This window comes from Dermochelys coriacea, chromosome 11 (genome assembly GCF_009764565.3).
Source record: "Dermochelys coriacea isolate rDerCor1 chromosome 11, rDerCor1.pri.v4, whole genome shotgun sequence".
NCBI classification, from domain to species: domain Eukaryota; kingdom Metazoa; phylum Chordata; order Testudines; family Dermochelyidae; genus Dermochelys; species Dermochelys coriacea.
Genome location: NC_050078.2, coordinates 39,078,874 through 39,100,135, shown reverse-complemented (window position 1 = coordinate 39,100,135; position 21,262 = coordinate 39,078,874). Strand labels below are relative to the sequence as shown.

The 21,262-nt window shown below is 42.3% G+C and overlaps 1 protein-coding gene across 1 annotated transcript in view; it reads left to right on the top strand.

The window, feature by feature from the left end:
- The first annotated feature begins 3,132 nt into the window (after positions 1 to 3,132).
- Positions 3,133 to 21,262, top strand: part of ABCB11 (ATP binding cassette subfamily B member 11) — a 55,003-nt gene continuing 36,873 nt past the window's right edge. The window contains exons 1-8 of the mRNA XM_038422443.2: positions 3,133 to 3,307; positions 6,185 to 6,298; positions 7,214 to 7,324; positions 10,475 to 10,600; positions 13,537 to 13,740; positions 17,487 to 17,657; positions 19,929 to 20,130; positions 20,882 to 20,957. Coding sequence (XP_038278371.2) covers positions 3,182 to 3,307; positions 6,185 to 6,298; positions 7,214 to 7,324; positions 10,475 to 10,600; positions 13,537 to 13,740; positions 17,487 to 17,657; positions 19,929 to 20,130; positions 20,882 to 20,957 — 1,130 coding nt within the window. The 5' untranslated portion in view covers positions 3,133 to 3,181. The remainder of the gene's footprint in view (positions 3,308 to 6,184; positions 6,299 to 7,213; positions 7,325 to 10,474; positions 10,601 to 13,536; positions 13,741 to 17,486; positions 17,658 to 19,928; positions 20,131 to 20,881; positions 20,958 to 21,262) is intronic.

Below are 21,262 nucleotides of genomic sequence, written 5' to 3'. Positions count from 1 at the left end.
CTTATTTCTTTACATTCTACCTCATCATTGATATACAATGCTACTCCACCACCTTTACCTTTGTTTCTGTCTTTCCTAAACAGCACATACCCTTTAATACCTGTAGTCCAGTCATGACTACTATTCCACCATGTTTCTGTTATCCCTATAATATCTGGTTTCACTTCCTGCACCAGTAGCTCTAGTTCCTCCATTTTGTTACCTAGGCTCCTCGCATTGGTGTATAAACATCTTAATTTTTGCTGTTTGGCCTCGCTCACATTTTGTACCCTATTAGGCACAGTCATTCTACAGCCAGTATAACCTATTAGACTAGTATCCACACCGTCCTCGCTCCTTATATACATTCTCCTACCCACGGCTGTATCCTTTCTTACTTTGTCTTCTTCCCTCTCAATGCTAAAATCTGGCGTGGAAATTTCCTGGACATCTTCCATCCATCTCCCCCTAATTCCTAGTTTAAAGCTCTCTTTATCAGTTGTGCCAGCCTCGATCCTAGAAGTCTATTTCCTTCCCTACTCAGATGAAGTCCATCCCGAGAGAACTGTCCTCTGTCCGTGAATGCCTCCCAGTGGCCATACATCCCAAAGCCCTCCGTATAGCACCACTGCCTAAGCCATCTGTTGACAGTCATAATCTTGTCACACCTTTGTTACCCTTCTCTAGGAACAGGAAGGATCCCGCTAAAGATCACCTGAGCCTCAATTTCCTTAAGCGTCTTCCCGAGCCTAGCATAGTCTCCCTTAATACTTTCCAGCAAGAATCTAGCCGTATCATTTGTTCCCACATGAAGGATAATTAGGGGATTCTTTCCCGCTCCCTTTAGGATCCTTTTCAACCTCAGGTCTACATCCCGTATCTTAGCACCTGGAAGACAGCACACCCTTCTATTCTCTGGATCAGCTCTAGTTACAGGCCTGTCTATTCTTCTCAATAAAGAGTCCCCGATCACATAGACCTGCCTTTTCCTGGTGACGGTGCTATTCTCCAGTCTCTCCCCTGTTCCCTCTGGCTGCAAGTTCTTTCCATTCCTATTTTCCCTTATAATCTTCTTCAACCCATCCTGTATCCTCCTGGGGCTCATATTTGGTCTAGTCTCCCTTGACTCTTCTGCTTTTCCTATAGGACTAGCCTCTCTTCTCTTCTTCCTTATCCTTCCACCTTCAACAAGTACCTGCTGAGCCCCTTCTTCATTTTCCAATTCTGCAAACCTGTTCCTAAGCTCTATTTCGCCTTCACTAGCCCGTCTTTTCCTTTGCCTGGTTCTTTGAGTCACATGTTTCCACTGACCACTTTCCTCACCCAGTCTCCCCTCAAAATTCCCCAGCCCTGCTTCCATCCGTGAGTCTGAGCTTTTCCCTTCAGATACCTCATATCTTTGCTCCATCATCTGCTCATACCCCTTCCTAAACTCAACAAGACTTTCCACCTGCATCTCCAAACCTCGGATCTTTTCCTCCATCAGCTCTATCAGACAACATTTCATGCAGAAAAAACTCTTACTGGTTCCCCCCTCCAGGATCATGTACATACCACAGCTTCCACATCCAGTCATCCTCAATGTGTCTTCCACTACAGGAGTCACTCCTACAGCTGCCTCCATATCTGTCATCACCTTCCCACCTAAATCCTGTTAATCTGGGAAACACAAGGCACACCAAAAAGACCACCCCCCCAGCAAAAGCAAATCCCAAACAAGCACCACAATCCAAACTCCCACTCAAACTCCCCTGTTTAGAGCTCTGTTTGCTAGCTCCTGTGCCGCTGCCTGACTGGCTGGCTACCTTTATAGGACCCCTAGTCAGAAGCCCCACCCCCTAAGCAGAGCTCAGCTGCTCTCCCAGCACAAAGCCCCTACACACACACAAATACTAAAAATACAAAACAAAGTACAACTACCTTCTCCTCCAACAGAAGGTATTCAAGCCTAAATTAATTGTATCCAGTTTGCAAATTAATTCCAATTCAGCACTCTCTCGTTGGAGTCTGTTTTTGAAGTTTTTTTGTTGAAGGATAGCCACCCTCAGGTCTGTAATCGAGTGACCAGAGAGATTGAAGTGTTCTCCAACTGGTTTTTGAATGTTATAATTCTTGACGTCTGATTTGTGTCCATTTATTCTTTTATGTTGAGACTGTCCAGTTTGACCAATGTCCATGGCAGAGGGGCATTGCTGGCACATGATGGCATATATCACATTGGTACATGCGCAGGTGAATGAGCCTCTGATAGTGTGGCTGATGTGATTAGGCCCTATGATGGTGTCCCCTGAATAGATATGTGGACAGAGTTGGCAACGGGCTTTGTTGCAAGGATAGGTTCCTGGGTTAGTGGTTCTGTTGTGTGGTGTGTGGTTGCTGGTGAGTATTTGCTTCAGAGTCGGGGGCTGTCTGTAAGCAAGGACTGGCCTGTCTCCCAAGATCTGTGAGAGTGATGGGTCGTCCTTCAGGATAGGTTGTAGATCCTTGATGATGCGGTTGAAGAGGTTTTAGTTGGGGGCTGAAGGTGATGGCTAGTGGCGTTCTGTTATTTTCTTTGTTGGGCCTGTCCTGTAGTAGGTGACTTCTGGGTACTCTTCTGGCTCTGTCAATCTGTTTCTTCACTTCAGCAGGTAGGTATTGTAGTTGTAAGAATCCATGATAGAGATCTTGTAGGTGTTTGTCTCTGTCTGAGGGGTTGGAGCAAATGCGGTTATATCGTAGAGCTTGGCTATAGACAATGGATCATGTGGTATGTCTGATTTGTGTCCATTTATTGTGTTTCACAGATCTTAGGAGACAGGCCAGTCCACCCTTCCAGACAGCCCCCCAATCTGAAGCAAATACTCACCAGCAACCACACAACAGAACAAGTGCCACAAGTACTCCTTTTCTTTTTATAATAGGACAGTCTACTATTTTATTGTCTGAGGTTGCTACTACACCCACTGGAATCATTAGCAGCTTTGCAGTTAATTTCAGTGAAAGTAGCATGGGACCCTTACTGCAGAGTAGTAAATGCTAAATTTTTTATGGTATCCACTGTATTACTGAAGGAACAGCCCTCCAAGAAACAGCCTGATTGTATTGGTCTTTGCTCATCCTAGTTTTCTGGTAAATGCAATTCATCCACTTTCATTTTTATTCTTTCCTTAGATATGATAAAAACCTAGTGTTTGCCCAGCGCTGGGGAATTAGAAAAGGGATGATAATGGGATTCTTCACTGGTTACATCTGGTTCATAATCTTCCTGTGTTATGCATTAGCATTTTGGTATGGCTCAAAACTTGTCCTTGAAGAAAATGAGTATTCACCTGGAACTCTCTTACAGGTACTGGTTATAATACTTGCCCCTTTCATATCTGATAGTTATTCAGAACTGTCCCTGAACATGTATATTAGTTATCAGCTATCTTTCAGAGTGGTGAATACTGTCTGACCATGCTTTTCTTCTCTGCTCTTTGCTCTTGTATTTAGTTACCAAATATAAAATGGCAAAACAGCCTATTTTTTCCTGAAGGACCTTCTTCTCCACTACTCCAGGATTCAGCTGCTATTTCTGTCTATAAAGTTCAAACTCTGGTTCTTGCAGTGGTGTGCTGGAAGCACATTGTGCCAACTTTTATGCAGCTCTGGAAGCTGTTAGGTGAAATAGAATGGTTGTTCGAGATACCAGTGGTTTAAATGTTATGGAACCTGAATTCTTAGATATTTTAATTATTCTCTACTGCTGGCAGATGGCCCTCAGATGGAATAACCTGAAATTACACTTGGCACTAATAGGTCAGTGCAGCGATAAAGCCCGCCAGAGATTTCCTTGACTTGCACCCAATAACTGTAGTTCCGCATTCCCAACTGGTAAATGGTAACCAGCAGGGAACTATCTTGTAGCTGATAAACTGTAGCCAACATTGGAAGGGAATATCTCCAGTGCTGCCTTTCTTTTCTCTGCTTTCTGAGTTGCCAATCATCTTTCTTTTGCATCAAATTTCTCACTTATCACTCTAAACATATACGCCCGGTCTCCAAATATTCCTTTCTGGGTCACAGAGAGGTTGTGCTGAACACCCATCCAATTATGTCAGTAAGGGTTAAGCAAGCAATGTTTTCCCTTGTTATAACCAAAACCACTGGGCCTGGTTCCCTCTTGCTTACTCTGATTTTACAGCAGTGTAGCTTGAATGAGTTCAGTGGATGAGTTCAGTCTTGATTTATAATAGTGTAAATTAGAGGAGAATCTGCCCCTGTGAATATTTCATTCTCCCCTGGCAATAGAGTTTACCTGCCACACCCTGCCACATGCCTGTCTGCTGTTCTCAGAAGGCTAGCTAAGTCCTTAACTGCTTCTTAGCAGAATTCCGCAGACATCACCAAACTAATGTAAATGGTTACACATAATCCTCTTCGCATTTTTTATTTGTTTCCAAGCTGATCAGTCATAACAGAGCAAAAAGATGGGCCAAAATCAAAGGGCATAGGCCAGACATTCATTATCTGCTACATCAAGCTACCACCTCTGTGATAATAGCCAAGAAGGGATGGCATAAATCAAAATAAATTCTAAACAAAACTAAAAAATTAGGGGTATGGAACGGCTTCCATATGAGGAGAGATTAATAAAACTGGGCCTTTTCAGCCTGGAAAAGAGACGACTAAGGGGGAATATGATAGAGGTCTATAAAATCATGACTGGTGCGGAGAAAGTAAATAAGGAAGTGTTATTTACTCCTACTCATAACACAAGAACTAGGGGTCACCAAATGAAATTAATAGGCAGCAGGTTTAAAACAAACAAAAGGAAATATTTCTTCACACAACACACAGTCAACCTGTGGAACTCTTTGCCAGAGGATGTTATGAAGGCCAAGACTATAACAGGGTTCAAAAAAGAACTAGAGAAATTCATGGAGGATAGGTCCATCAATGGCTATTAGCCAGGATGTTCAGGAATGGGTGTCCCTAGCTTCTGTTTGCCAGGAGCCGGGAATGAGCAACAGGGAATGGATCATTTGATAATTACCTGTTCATTCCCTCTGGGGTACCTGGCATTGGCCACTGTGAGAAGACAGGATACTGGGCTAGATGGGCCTTTGGTCTGACCCATTATGGCCATTCTTATGATCCCTGTCCCCCAGTATCCTATTCTTTAAGTTCCTCGCCCCTGATTACAATGACCAACACTTTCAGACTTCGGTGCCTACAGTCAGGCACATAAATATAGATTTATGCACCTTAATAAAAGTGGTTTGATTTTCAGAGGGACTGAGCATTCAAAGCTCCCAATGAAGACAAGTTCTGGCAAATGCTTTCAGCATTCTGGCCTCCTCCCCAGCTTCCCTGCCTTCCTGTTGGGCTCTTGGAGTAGAGTGTCTTCAGCCCACTGGTGTTTGCCCCTGCTGGCTGAGCTCTCTAGTGATCCCTTCAGAAAGAAAGGCTGCACCCGAAACATGGCCTTTCTTCAGATCCCATGTCAGATCTCCTCTCATGCTACCCTGACTTAGCGCAAAAGGACATGATTCTGGGATTTTCAGAAAGGGGTGATCAGCAAGTGATTCCTTTCTTGGGTTCTTAGCTAGGATTGGGGAAGAACACTTTCACTGGGTAGGGCTGGGGTGAGCTGCTGCAACAGCATTCATTTGAAAAACCAGAGGAGGAATGTGGGTATGCTCTAGGAGTGGAGTTGAGTCTTCCACAAATTCAGCAGCTATGAAGTGATATAGCATTCTACCAAAAGGGCCTGTATGCTGTTCCATCCCACACTCACTCAGTTCAAGCACTGGCAGGTGGAGTATGGGTTCTGATGGCATAGACACTACTGCTGTGGTTCACTTTTACATAGGGAGGGGGGAAAATCCTCTCAGTGGCAGGAACCTGCCTTTGTAGCAAGATTTGCAGGTGTGATACATATACAGTCATCAGTCCCACATTAACAGCAACAGTACTTCAACCAAAGAGTATTTTAAAGCTGCTGATCGAGCATAATGCCAAGTAACATAATGCATTTAAAACTCCAAATACAGAGGGCACATCACCATGCTGTCCTATATGTTTTCAAACATTGGAGCATGAATCCTGCTTGCTAGCCCCAAACATGTCCAGAAGACTCAGGCCTTGTCTAGTTACCACCCAGGGGCTGTACCAGGTTGTTTTCTAAGCTCTAAGGAAAAAATTAACATAAAGCAGTTAATGTCTTCCCATGTTTTTTCAGGTTTTCTTTGGAGTCTTAATAGGTGCTTTAAGTCTTGGTCAGGCTTCTCCTTGTTTGGAGGCCTTCGCTACTGGCCGCGGGGCTGCAACAATCATCTTTGAGACGATAGATAAAGTAAGTACGGAATTCCTAAGTTCTGTCAGTCTGCTGTGAAAAATAATTAAATACGCCCCATGCAGGGTAGGCTTTTATTAACAGTGTAAATGAGTGAAATGAGGATAATTAAGAAACAGCTGCCTGCACAAAAAAAAGACCTAGCTGCAATTTATAGGGAGGACATTGAATCAACATCTTTAAATGTCTTGTTTGTGAATATTCAAGTTTTTACCAAACACTGATATTTCATGTTTAGGTCTTGTAAGTACAGCTAATGATCAGCTACAAATTAAGGCTACAGGCACAGAAGAAGGTCTTAATATTCCTACTGTAGCCGAGCTTCAGGAAACACCCAGCATCAAATCTCCAGCTGATGTAAATGGATATACCACCATTGATGTCAATGGGCTATGCAGACTTGCACCAGCTGAGGTGCTGTCTCCCAAAGCCTGTCTGTATGTTTAGATGAGAACAGAAGTTTGTGTTTTTAATTGTTGTTATGCTATCTTTATATATTATTTAACATGATTCTAATAGAAAGTGAACTTACTCATAATTATACCATCGTGTGCTGTGACTTTTCCTTGAATTTTTTACAATGACAAAGCCACAATATTTCTTATGCTTTGCCGTGACACACACCCAGCCTTTCTAATGGATTATCCCAAGTGACCTAACAGACTGAGAGAGATGGCTGTGTGCCCCATGCAGACGTCATTTCTCTTCCCAACTTTCCTCACCAGTGACAACCACATTGTCATTTTAGCTTAGAGTCTTATGCTCCTGTAGCAGAATCTGTTCTGCTTTGGAGTACAGCCCAGAGCTCTTCAAACTGAAATGTCATTATTTTGTGTATTGGAAGGAATACTGTATCTACTGCAGCAGTCTCAGTTGTTTAACACCAAATAAATAACATGACAAATTCTACTCTAGAAACCTACCATTGACTGCATGTCAGAAGAGGGCTACAAGCTGGATAAAATAAGAGGTGAAATTGAATTCCACAATGTAACATTCCATTACCCGTCCAGGCCAGAAGTAAAGGTGATTATTTATCATTCCTCTTTTGAATAACTTACGGTAGCTAAATAGAATATGCTATTATGCCAGTAATCTATAAAATCCTATGTTATAACTTACTTTCCAAAAACACAAGCCCTTTGTTTAAAAGTAGGCAATTAATTATTTTGGTGTCAAAAGTGTTAGAAGTTGTGTAGTTTTCTTTTCCAGTACATTCATGAGAATTCTTTTTTGTAGACTGTGAGCTCACAAAAATTCATCTTGGTTCATCTGCATAGTGCTTCCCTTGAAATCATAGATTCATAGAAATGTAAGTCTGGAAGGGACCTCAGAAGGTCATCTAGTCTATCCTCCTACGCTGAAGCAGGAAATAAGGAAATTTAGACCATCACTGACAGGTGTTTGTTCATCCTGTTCTTAAAAACTGCCAATAATGGGGATTCCACAACCTCCCTTGGAAGCTTATTCCAGAGCTAAACTATCCTTATAGTTAGAAAGTTTTTCCTAACAGCTATTCTAAATCTCCCTTGCTGCAGATTAAGCCTATTACTTCTTGTCCTACCATCAGTGGACATGGAGAACAATTGATCAGTGTCCTCCTCATAACAGCCCTTAACATATGTGCAGACATAAGAACATAAGAATGGCCATACTGGGTCAGACCAAAGGTCCATCTAGCCCAGGATCCTGTCTTCCGCAATGGCCAATTGGCAAGTGCCCCTGAGGGAATGAACAGAATAGTGATCCATCCCCTGTCGCCCATTCCCAGCTTCTGGCTAATAGCCATTGATGGACCTGTCTTCCATGAATTTTTCTAGTTCTTTTTTGAACCTTGTTATAGTCTTGGCCTTCACAACATCCTCTGGCAAAGGCTTGCTAGCAGATCCCCCCTCAGTCTTCTTTTCTCAAGGCTAAACATACCCAGTGTTTTTAACCTTTCCTCAGAGGTTAGGTTTTCTAAAATGTTTATAATTTTCATTGCTTTCCTCTGGACTCTGTCCAGTTTGGCCATCTCTTTAATAAAACGTGGTGCCCATAACTGGACACAGTACTGCTGCTGAGGTCTCACCAGAACTGAGTAGAGCAAGACAGTTGCCTCCCGTGTCATACATACAACACTCCTGTGAATACATTCCACAGTGATATTAGCCTTTTTTGCAACTGCATCACATTACTGATTTGCATTCAATTTGTGATTTACAAATATAACCCCCAGATCCTTTCCGCAATACCATTGTTAAGACAGTTATTCTCCATCTTTTACTTGTGCATTTGATTTTTGTTTCCTAAATGTAGATTTTGTACTTCTCTATATTGAATTTAATCTTGCTGATTTTAGACCAATTCTCCTATTCGTCAAGGTTGTTTTGAATTCTAATCCTGTCCCCCAATATGCTTACAACCCCTCCCAGCTTGGTGTCATCCACAAATTTTATAAGCATTGTCTTCACTTCATTATCCAAGCCATTCATGAAAATATAGAATAGTACCAGACCCAGGACTGACCCCTCTGGGACCCTGCAAGATACCTCCCCCAATTTAACAGTGAACAATTGATAAATACTCTTCAAGTACGGTCTTTCAACCAGTTTTGCACCCACCTTATGGTATGGAAATCTAAACCACATTTCCCTAGTTTGCTTATGAGAATGTCATGTGTGTCAAAAGCTTTACTAAAAATCAAGATATATCATGTCCACCACTTCCTCCCATCCACTAGGCCATTAACCCTGTCAGAGAAAGAAATTAGGTAGGTTTGGCATGATTTGTTCTTGACAAATCCATGCTGGCTATTCCTTGTGTTCAAAGATAATTGCTAATGGTTCCATGATTGCTTCACTTAGTTCTTTAAGTACGGAAGTTGAATTTCATCATGCCCTGCTGACTGAACTATATCTAACTTATCTAAATAGTCTTTAACCTGTTCTTTCCCTATTCTGTCTTGCATCTTTCCCCCTTGTTGTTAATATTAATTGTTAATATTAATTGTGCTGAATATCGGTTCATCATTAAGCTTTTTAGTGAAAACTGAAGCAAAATAGGCATTAAACACCTCAACCTTCTTGACACCATCAGTTATTAGATCTCCTTCCTTGCTAAGCAGAGGACCTACACTTTCCTTCTTCCTGCTGTCTTGCTCCTAATGTATTTAAATTCAGTGCCTTGCATAATGACAGGTTTCAGAGTAGCAGCCATTTTAGTCTGTATTCGCAAAAAGAAAAGGAATACTTGTGGCACCTTAGAGACTAACAAATTTATTAGAGCATAAGCTTTCGTGAGCTACAGCTCACTTCATCGGATGCATTTGGAGTGAGCTGTAGCTCACAACAGCTTATGCTCTAATAAATTTATTAGTCTCTAAGGTGCCACAACTACTCCTTTTCTTAATGTATTTAAAGAATCTCTTATTACCTTTTATGTCCCCTGCTATGTGTAACTCATTTTGTGCCTTAGCCTTTCTGATTTTGTCCCTAGAGGCTTGTGCTGTTCTTTTATACTTTCCCTTAGCAATTTGTTCATGTTTCCACTTTTTATTGGATTCCTTTTATTTTTCAGAGCTCCTTAATCAACTATACAGTTCTATAAATTTATGCAAAAATAGGATAGAAGGTAGTAAAACAAAATGAATGAAGAGATTTTATAATTTAATTCTTCCATTGTTCTGGGGAAGTGCCGTGCATTATACTGTAAAGTGCTAGGAAGAGGGAAAAGAACACTGATTTTATGTCTCTTGCTTCACTGCTGCTGTGACAAGGTCTGCTTGAAAAGAGTATTACTGGACAAACAAATAAACGCAGCCACTTCTAGACACAGCAGCATATTATGTATCATATTATTCTATATAATATCTTTGGTGCAAACATAACATGTAGATTTTAGCAGGTACTCATAACACATATACAGCAAATTCTCCTCTAGGGTATATCCAACTCTTCTTCATTTCAATGGGAGTCAGACATAACCAACAAAGATCAGAATTTGCCTGTATATCCTTCATGGAAAATAATGCTGTTAACAAACTGTAAAATCAAGCTTTTCAGTTTATTTAAAAATCCTTTGGTTCTCTTTTCCCGTCTTCATTTAAGTTGAAAGCAAACCAGGATGATTTCCAGTCCATCTGCTTGGTTTCAGGCATGTTGTAGTTACAATGGACGGTCTCTTTTGTGCTTTCAGATTTTGGATAAACTTAGCATGGTTATTAAATCAGGGGAGACAACTGCTTTTGTTGGACCCAGTGGAGCTGGGAAAAGCACCACAGTGCAGCTCATTCAGCGGTTCTATGACCCTACTGAAGGCATGGTGAGTGTCTTACTCTAGCTGGGCTTCTCTAACCTTATTCACTTTAAAGGGTATCATCGTTGTTACTCAAAGTTGGGAAGCAGGATTCTGGATTTTTTTTAAAATCCATTCCAAAAAACAGTGACTGAGGAAACGAGCAGGATGCTTTGTTTAGTTCTGTTCTGGAGTCTCCTGAATGATACAATCAGCAATATTTATGGGAAAGAAAAGAAGTTTTTAGTGAGGACAAAAGTGGTTTCCCTACAAAATAAGAATTAAATGCTAAGCTTCAATGAGAACTGCACTTATGCATATAAAAGTCGTATTTAGGCTAGGGAATCTAGAAGTGACGAACAGTTTTAAATCCTGAGAAATTTACTCTTGAGCACTTAATCATTATCCTATAATTAAAGCTAAGATTTTGTCACGGATATTTTTAGTGAAAGTCACCGACAGGTCTCGGGCAATAAAGAAAAATTCATGGAAGCTGATTACCTGTCGGTGACTTTTATTAAAAATACCCATGGCAAAATGGGGAGCTCAAGTTGCTGGGTCCCCACACTGCCCTTAGTGGCTAGGCAGCTGCGGGGGGCCACTGGGAGCTCTGGGGGCCCCTCTCCGCCTGTGGGGGCTCGACTCTCTGAGGTTCCCTGGTGCCCATGGTGGCAGGAGCTCCAGGGTCCCCCCGACGTCCTGCAGCTCCCAGCCACTGGGCTGAAGTCACGGAAGTCACTGATTCTGTGATTTACGTGGCCCCCATGGAAAAAATCTTAGTCTTACCTATAATACTGTTACAGTATATGCTGAATGGATTAACTATGCGTTATTACCAACAACAGAAATGTTTAATATATAAACATTCTTATTTCATTAACATTTGGCTCAATTGTATAAATCACATAAATGGTGCTCTGTAACTGAACTTAAAAGAGTCAAAGGATGAGTGAAGTATAAACCAATTCTCACTTGGAACCCATTTATATAAAAATCAGTCATATTATGGTGATCTTTCCATAATTTCCTCATGTCCTAGTCATGCTAATAATCAGCATATGTTACACTCATATCACACCTTTCATCTGAGGACCTGAAAGTGCTTTACAAACTGGAGCAGGATGAAAAACGGGGAAAAAATCCTGGAAAATTTCCAAGTAATTTTCATTTCCCTGGTTTCAAAAGAGATTGAATTTATGTTTGTTCAGTTATTTTTGTGAACATTTTTATCAAAAGTGTCTGGTTTTGAACATTTTCCTTTTCAAAAATTTTTAGTTTTCATTGTTCCCCCCCCTTTCCCCCTTTTTCCCCTTCTTCTGTTTTGCCAGTGAAACAAGGAGGGAGAGAAGGAAAACAAGGGCGGGGAAGAGAACAGGGGGCAGAGAGGAAAATGTAGAACTGAAAAACAAACAAAAATAACCTAAATTTTCATTTTCCGGTTTTGTAAAAAAGAAAAAAAAAACACCCTGAACATTTTTTTTAAAAGCCTTTTTATTTGCAAAAATTTCTAAAGTCCATTTCTCATCCCAAAAACCAAATCAATTGAAATATTTCCAGCAGCTCTATTACAAACACTGATTAGTTCTCATAACCAACCCCAGAGATGTAGGTATAAGAAACTGAGGCAAATGAACTAAAATGTCAGTTTGGGGAAAAAAATTCATTCTGAATGAGGATGAAAAGTCAAATGTGAAATTTTTCATGGGAAGTGATTTATCTTTAGATTTCAGAGTAGCAGCTGTGTTAGTCTGTATTCGCAAAAAGAAAAGGAGTACTTGTGGCACCTTAGAGACTAACAAATTTATTAGAGCATAAGCTTTCGTGAGCTTATGCTCTAATAAATTCGTTAGTCTCTAAGGTGCCACAAGTACTCCTTTTCTTTTTATCTTTAGATTGTCATAGATTCACAGATTATAAAGCCAGAGGGGACCACTGTGATCATAAAGTCTGTTCATGGGATTTCCCTGAATTAATTCCCGTTTGAGCCTATTTTTGGCAAAATATCCAATCTTGATTAAAGACTTGTATGATACAATATAGCAAACATAATTATTTACTTCCCTGAGGGGTGGGAAGCGCTCGTCTTCTTGCCGAGTTGAGTCCAGTATTCTCATGACTTCTTTTTATAGTTTTATTTTTGAATCTATAGGGCTGAAGTCCAAGTAAGGCTGGTTTTGATCTGTCTTGTACCAGGATTACTCGGGAGTAACTCCGTTAGAGGCTGTAGAGTTACAGCCGGGTGACACCAGCTGCTTTCATAGGCGCCGACTCCGCCGGTGCTTCCGGGCTGGAGCAGCCGCCGGGAAAAATTGGTGGGCGCCCGGCAGCTCCCCGCCCCCCCAGAGCGCGCCGGGCCCCCGCTTCTCCCCCTAGCCCGCAGCGCTTGCCGCAAGCGCGGGCCGCAATCAGGGCCGCAAGCGCGGGGAGGCAGGGCCGGCTCCCCAAGCGGCAAAGAAACAAAACACACTCGCCGCCGAAGAAGAGTCGCGTCCCCACCGCCGACTTGCTGCCCAGCGGGACACGCGCTGTGCCGGAGCGGCGGCTGAATTCCCGCTGCCCGACGTCCGGCCGCCCCAGGCACCCGCTTGGCTCGCCGGCGCCTGGAGCCGGCCGGGGCAGGAGCGGGAACGCGGCGCACTCTGGGAAGAGGCGGGGCGGGGTGGGGGTTTGGGGAAGGAGTCCAGGGGGGCAGAGTTGGGGCGAGGACTTTGGGGAAGGGGTTGGGATGAGGGCGGGGCCGGGGCAGGGGTGGAGTCAGGGCGGGGCCGGGGCAGGAGGGGGCGGGGCCGGGGTGGAGTCAGGGCGGGGCCGGGGCAGGAGGGGGCGGGGCAGGGGTGGAGTCAGGGCGGGGCCGGGGCAGGAGGGGGCGGGGCAGGGGTGGAGTCAGGGCGGGGCCGGGGGCGAGTACCCCCCCCTCGGCGCCGGTGACTGCTTTTTCACTTTTAACTGGTGGTCTCCTGTAGGTTACCCTTGATGGCCATGACATTCGCTCCCTTAACGTTCAGTGGTTGCGCTCACTGATCGGTATTGTTGAGCAAGAACCAGTCCTGTTTGCTACCACAATTGCGGAGAACATTCGCTATGGCCAAGATGGTGCTAGTATGGAAGACATCATCAAAGCCGCCAAGGAAGCCAATGCCTACAACTTTATCATGGATCTGCCACTGGTAAATGTTGCCTGTTAGAGTATTTTATCAGAACTTGATGAATAGTGAGAAAATGCCTCTCCCTTTCCCTCTGCAACCATGACCAGCACTGGAGAATGGCAAACATACCCACCTATCTTTCAAAAAGGGAAGAAAGAGCACCCAGGGAATTATAGACCAGTCAACTTAACTTGGATACCTGAAAGATATTGGAACGAATGATTAAACAATCAATTTGTAACCACCTATAGGATAATAGGGTTATCAGGAATAGCGAACGATGGATTTGTCAAGAACAAATCATGCCAAACCAGCCTAATTTCCTTCTTTGACAGTGTTATTGGCATAGTGGATGGGGGGCAAGCAGTGAACATGATATATTTTGATTTTTAGTAAGGCTTTTGACACAGTCCCACATGACATTCTCATAAGCAAACTAGGGAAATGTGATCTGGATAAAATTACTATAATGTGGGTGCAAAACTGGTTGAAAGATCATACTAAAAAAGTAGTTATGAATGGTTCCTTGTCAAACTGGGGAAAGGTATTTAGTTAGGTCCTGCAGGGGTCAGTCATGCATCTGGTGCTATTCAATATTTTAATGAATGACTTGGATAATGGAGTGGAGAGTATGCTTATACAATTTGTGGATGACACCAAGCTGGGAGGGGTTGCAAGCACTTTGGGGGACAAGATTAGAATTCAAAACAACCTTAACAAATAGGAGAATTGGTCTGAAATCAACTAGATGAAATTCAATATAGACAAGTGCAAAGGAGCAATGGTCTCAAGTTGCAGTGGGGGAGGTCTAGGTTGGATATTAGGAAACATTATTTCACTAGGAGGGTGGTGAAGCACTGGAATGGGTTACCTAGGGAGGTGGTGGAATCTCCATCCTTAGAGCTTTTTAAGGCCTGGCTTGACAAAGCCCTGGCTGGGATGATTTAGTTGGTGTTGGTCCTGCTTTGAGCAGGGGGTTGGACTAGATGACCTCCGAGGTCTCTTCCAACCCTAATCGTCTATGATTCTATGATTCTAACTACATTTAAGAATTAAAAATCAAATGCACAATCACAAAATGGAGAATAAGTGGTTAGACAATAGTAGTGCTGAAAGGATTTGGGTGCTAGACTGGATCACAAATTGAATATGAATCAACAATATGATGCAGTTGCAAAAAAGGCTAATATCATTGTGGGATGTATTAACAGGATTGCTGTATGTATGACACGGGAGGCAACTGTCTCACTCTCCTCAGTTCTGGTGAGGCCTAAGCAGCAGTACTGTATCCAGTTATGGGCACCATGTTTTATTAAAGATGTGGCCAAATTGGACAGAGTCCAGAGGAAAGCAATGAAAATTAAAAACGTTTTAGAAAACCTGACCTCTGAGGAAAGGTTAAAAACACTGGGATGTTTAGTCTTGAGAAAATGAAGGCTGAGGTGGGACCTGATAGCAAGTCTGCAAATATGTTAAGGGCTGTTATGAAGAGAATACTGATCAATTGTTCTCCATGTCCACTGAAGGTAGTACAAGAAGTGATGGGCTTAATCTGCAGCAAGGGAGATTTAGGTTAGATAGTAATAAAACTTTCTAACTATAAGGATAGTTAAGCTCTTGAATAGGCTTCCAAGGGAGGTTGTGAAATCCTCGTAACTGGAGGTTTTTAAGAACAGATGAGGCAAACACCTGTAAGGGATAGTCTAAATTATAGTTGGTCTTGCCTCATCGGGAGGAAAAGGGGGATAGACTAGATGACCTTTTGAGAGCCCTTCCAGCCCTACAGTTCTGTGATTCTATGGGCAACCTGTTGGGTACTCAAATGGATGGGGAGAAAGCATAGAATGAATGAAAACAATAGAGTTACAGACATTCCTTTGAAGTGACTAAATAAGGTATACTACATGTATTTGGCCACGTTAGGGAGCAAAGATGAATACACTCCCCAAGAAACATATACAGAACATTCAGTACCAGGGGAAATCTAGAACTACGTGGTAATAATCAATGCATCAAAGAGAGGAAAGGCAGATTTTCACCCTTCCCAGGTCTGGTTCTGCCCAGGCAAAAAGCTAGTTAGGATCCAGTCCTCCCACTCACTTAAATGTGTTTCTTAATAGTCTATGAAGAACCTTCCAGCTCCCCACCCTCCTATCTTAATACTATCTGTCATATGGAGGTTCCCCTGCCCCTGAATCCCAACCTCCTATAGCTGTTGGTTCATCAGGCCCAGTAACCTCTGTGCCCCTAGCTCATATTAATTGGCACGTTAGTCCCTAAGGATATTATTTAAGTATCTGACTGGCCTAAACTGATTCCTGGACAGGGTTAAAATAGATTCCTTTAGTTAAAATACAACTAATTTGCTCAGAGGCATACATTTTATCATCCCAAGCTGCTTTCCTAGGTTCCCAGGTGAAGTAGATAGGCCACGTTAGAAAGACTGTGTAATACACAATCGCCTGCAGTGTCCTTGGTAGTAGAGAAAAGGCAGAATTTGGTTATAAGTGAATATATGGTGTGACAGGGTCTGACCAGATGATTATAGGAGAGTAATAGAAGACAGATATATTAGCCCCAGGCTAAGTAGGTCCCTTTTCCCTGGGTAAGGTAACAGGGAAGGTTCCAGAACAATCAGGAACCTTCTGGAGACAATTAAGACAGGCTGATTAGAACACCTGCAGCCAATCAGGAAGCTGCTAGAATCAATTAAGGCAGGCTAATCAGGGCACCTGGGTTTTAAAAAGGAGCTCACTTCAGTTTGTGGTGTGTGTGGAGCTGGGAGCAAGAGGTACTAGGAGCTGAGAGTGAGAACGTGGATGGTTGGAGGACTGAGGTGTACAAGCATTATCAGACACCAGGAGGAAGGTCCTATGGTGAGGATAAAGAAGGTGTTGGGAAGAGGCCATGGGAAAGTAGCCCAGGGAGTTGTAGCTGTCGCACAGCTGTTCCCGGAGGCACTCTAGACAGCTGCATTCCACAGGGCCCTGGGCTGGAAACCAGTAGAGGGTGGGCCTGAGTTCCCCCCAAATCCTCCCAACTCCTGGTCAGACACAGGAGGAGTCGACCTGGACTGTGAATTCAGAAAAACGGCCAAGCTGAGGGCTGCTGTGAAGCTCCAAGGCGAGCAAATCCACCAATAAGCACAAGACCCACCAGGGTAGAGCAGGAACTTTGTCACAATGGAGATTCTACGCTGGGGCTATAGGACATATGTGGCTCTCTAGCTCCCAAACTAACTCCACACAAGCTGTGCAGTCACCTAAATCCTGACCTGGACTAAAGAGCGCCTGTGTGCCTGACATTGCTACACTACAAGGACCTAACTATAGTGATCATCATGAGTCATCTAAGGCCACATAGGTCCCTTCCATCTACAGACAAGCTCAAACTGCTGGAATGTTTGCTGGTGAGCTGCTCACTGGAGAGGGAGAGATGGGTGATTTTTGTCTATGGTGCAGTTCCTGCTGAATGAAGTATACTGGGTCAAAATGAACCTTAAGTTTTATCTGGGTATATAAGTTTGGTTTAGGACTGGTACACATGAGAAGCCCAGTTTGGGAAGAAAAGATTTGTTAAATATGGAGGAGTCTGCTCTACAGCTCTATGAAGGATCTAGAACCCTACCACACTGTACTTGTCTTCCAAAGGTTGTTATTCATTTTGGGCCTGCTTCTATGGAAATCTATGAGAGATTTTTACTATTGACATCAATGGGAACAGAATAGAATTCTTTGTTATTTATTCAATTTTTCTCTTCCACCCAGCAATTTGATACCCTTGTTGGAGAGGGTGGAGGCCAGATGAGTGGAGGTCAGAAACAAAGGATAGCTATTGCTCGAGCCCTTGTCCGAAACCCTAAAATCCTGCTACTAGATATGGCCACGTCAGCATTGGACAATGAAAGTGAAGCTATTGTCCAAGAAGCACTTCATAAGGTTTGCTATGTATATCAGTAATCAGTATTAATGGGACAGAAATACATTTTCAAAGCATTGTGTGGAAGATACTTTTGGACTGTTATAAACAATTGTTTGACCTTTTTTAAAGAATCTCAGCAGTGACAGAGAATTGCTGTTAACATTTTCAATCTAGCTGAAACATTTAAAAAAAAATCTGTAGAGCTGTCGATAAAAGTTCTCTTAATTCTTTACATTAAAGTTCCAAAATGGGCCTTTGGAAATTATACACAATAAGAAAGATTTTATATAAATGAGAGATGTTAGTCATTGTTCACAGTCTATCAATATGAAAGTCCCCAATGTAGCTTTTCTATGGATTTCAACGGATGACTATTTTGGAATCAAAATGTGAACATTCATATTTTGAGCTTATATTTCAAAAACACCTTTTGCTCAGAAATGCTCCTATTTTTTCCTCAGAAATCAGCTTGATCTTGGGTGGTCCATTTATGAGTGAAAAATTCATGCAACGAGATAAAAATTTTGGCAAAATGGGTCTAACTTAGCACATGTAGCAAAGTGAAATAACTCGGATTTTAAGTAATTTTGCTTTTCGTTGTGAATATAAAAAACATTTTGCCATGAACAAACTGTGATCTCTTTTTGTAAACAGAGGCCAAAGTTTTCAAACTTGGTTACTTCATGTCCAATGTCTGCTGTGCTGAAGGGGTCACTGAATATCCTCAATGGTTCATGACCTATAGAAGTCTCAGGAAATTTCACATAAACTTAACGGATTCTTTTCACAGATCAGATGGCATTTCTTCTCACAAATAACATGGTTGCAATAGATTATCTGAACAGACAAATGTTATCTGTCCCCTTTGTTAGGTCAGGGAACAATGCATCTGTGGGAATGGTGTATTCAGAGCAAGGTAACCATGTCTGCAGAGCATCTGTCAAGTGCCAAACATACTACTGCCTATGATCTGAGTCAGAAAGGGGTGGATCAGTGTGATCAGTCACTCAGGCCCTCATTGCATATCTAATTTCTGCCAGGTGAGGTTAGCTGGACTTGGACTTGTTTTAACTTGTAGCAAACAGTTGTGTGAGACTTTGGTCCATGACAGGCAAGGACCCATGATGCTATCAGATGCTTCTTTCACACTGGAGGGAAGGCTTCCTCTGTGCCTTTCTTCATTTTGTTAATTCCCTAGGAATTAAGTGCAAAGCCAGGGTGAACTCTGTTGCTTGGATAGGAGCCTGGCAAACTTGCTTTTCAGCTCTGCGGGCTCTTTCCAGGGAACAGCCTTGCATTCTTCCCCTGAGCAAAGATCTTTTGCCCCAGCAGGGAGATTGCGTAGTGCACCCAAACATCAAGGGCACCTAGGTCAAGATGACACTTCTTCCAGAGAGCAAATGCAATGCTGCTAGAGTCCAGAAAGTCTCCACAGGGGAAATAATTATGCTTCCAAGCAGACTCTGTTTAAGAAACTCATCCAAAGCAAATATTTTGATCCATTCTCTTGTCCAATTTTGGCTGCCTTTAATCTCTGATGTCTAAGAAGGCGAAGGGGTTGCTCACCAAGGTAACTCTTGCTCTCTGATTATACTGGTTCTCCAGTGCGGCATGGACCCTCCTCCTCCTTCTTCTTCTTCTTCTCTACTTCAGAGCTCACGTTCCAAAGCTTCTGGAGGTAGAGAGGAACTGAGGGACAGTTTGAAGAGGCATGTTATTTACACCTTTGATCAGTGGAATATAAGGTCTAGGGAGCTGAGTGTGACCCCTAACTGCTTAAAAAAGTTTTGTGGTGCACAGATATTATGGTGATGCGAGCCCTTTACACACCCAGATAGATTGACTATATGCTAGACACATGGTTCCTACAGAGTGGTTCTGAGGAGGCAATAAATTCAGAGCATGAGTTTTCATTGATTGCATGATCATTCTTGAAATCAGAGAGTTCTTATCAGTTTCCATATGCTTAATTTTACATTAAAAGCCTTGAACCTTTTAATTATCATTCAAATGAGCATCCAGTACCTTTAGATGTCGTATCTTTGGTAATAATTATTTATATAACACTGCAAATGTATGTGGTGCTCTATAATACGTTCAGAAGCACTTACAGGTCCTGAGACATACTGAGGTCAGTGGGAGAGATTGGTGCTCAGCAGGGGCTTGTTCCAAAGCCCATTTAAGTCAGTCTTTTACTTATGGATCATGCTCCAGGTGCTCAGCTCAGCATCTCTCGGGATATCAGGTTGCTGTCCTAACAATAATGTTGTTCCTCCTCTCTCTCTCAGGCTCGCCTTGGGCGTACTGCAATCTCCATAGCTCATCGTCTGTCCACAGTCAAAGCCGCTGATGTCATCATTGGGTTTGAGCATGGAAGGGCGGTCGAGAGAGGAACACATGAAGAGCTACTGGAAAGGAAAGGGGTTTATTTCACACTGGTGACCTTGCAGAGCCAAGGAGACAAGGCACTTACTGAAACAGCAGTGGAAAGCAAGTGTTTTATTTTGTTTTTATGAAATTAAGTTAAATCCCCCAGAACACAGAGCATCTATAGATTCCTTTATTAGTGTTAGTTGATTGTTCTCCTTTGGCTTTTCTCAAGGCTGAATTTTAGTGTCCATAACAGTGATATACCGATAGCACTGGTCAAAATGTGTCTTTAGCACATTTGTGCTGAGAAACTTTCCTCATACAGATCTGTCAGCATATACCATTTTTGACCCGCAATACCCTGGCATTTTATATCTCCTTTACTATTGACAGTTTGGCCATGTTGTATTAGAAAAACAGACAAATTATGGAGTATGCCAAGACCACCTTATTTGTTTTACTAGTGATCTGAGGCAGAAGTAAAAAGCTAATATAATGACCTGTTGTACTGCTATGAAACAATAGACTGTGATCATCTTTGAGGATGAAAGCATTTCCTGCCACTTAACAACTTGTAGTACCAAAATGTGAAACACCCTTACTAGCCACACCCACAGTTTCAAAATACGATTGTCATGGGGTTCATATTAAATTTACCTAACTTTACTATGTCAAATATAAATTAATATAAAATGTATAGTATTCTAAGGCATAGTGGCAAAGATGAATTGCATTCCTTTTGTTAATGTAATCTACATAATATTCCAGCTTTGAATTGGAGATATTTTTTTTGTTTTGCAAATAAACAATTGGTTTAGCTCAATTTTAATACAAACTAAGGAGCATCTAACATTATATTTTACAATTGCAGAAAATAACTTGCTTGCTCTGCCAAACCTTAAGCAAGTCCAGTCTTTTAGCCGTGGGAGCTATCAAGGAAGCTTGCGGTAAGCCTTTAAAACACTGACACCTCTTGATACGTTTTCCAGACATTTGTATTCATTGGTGACTTCCTAAATCACATGATGCTGAGGCTGCACTGCCTTGGATGGTGCAGAACAGGTGAGAGAATGCTGCAAACACCTTCACAAAAGCACATAGAGGCATGGCAGGTGTGGAAATGTATAGACTGAATACTAAGGCATCCAAGCCCATGAAGTCAATGAAACGACTTCTACGTTTAGTCTTTCTCCACTCTATGTGCACTCTAATTTTATGGCCTCCTGCTCAAAGGGTGTAGGATTTGGGTGAA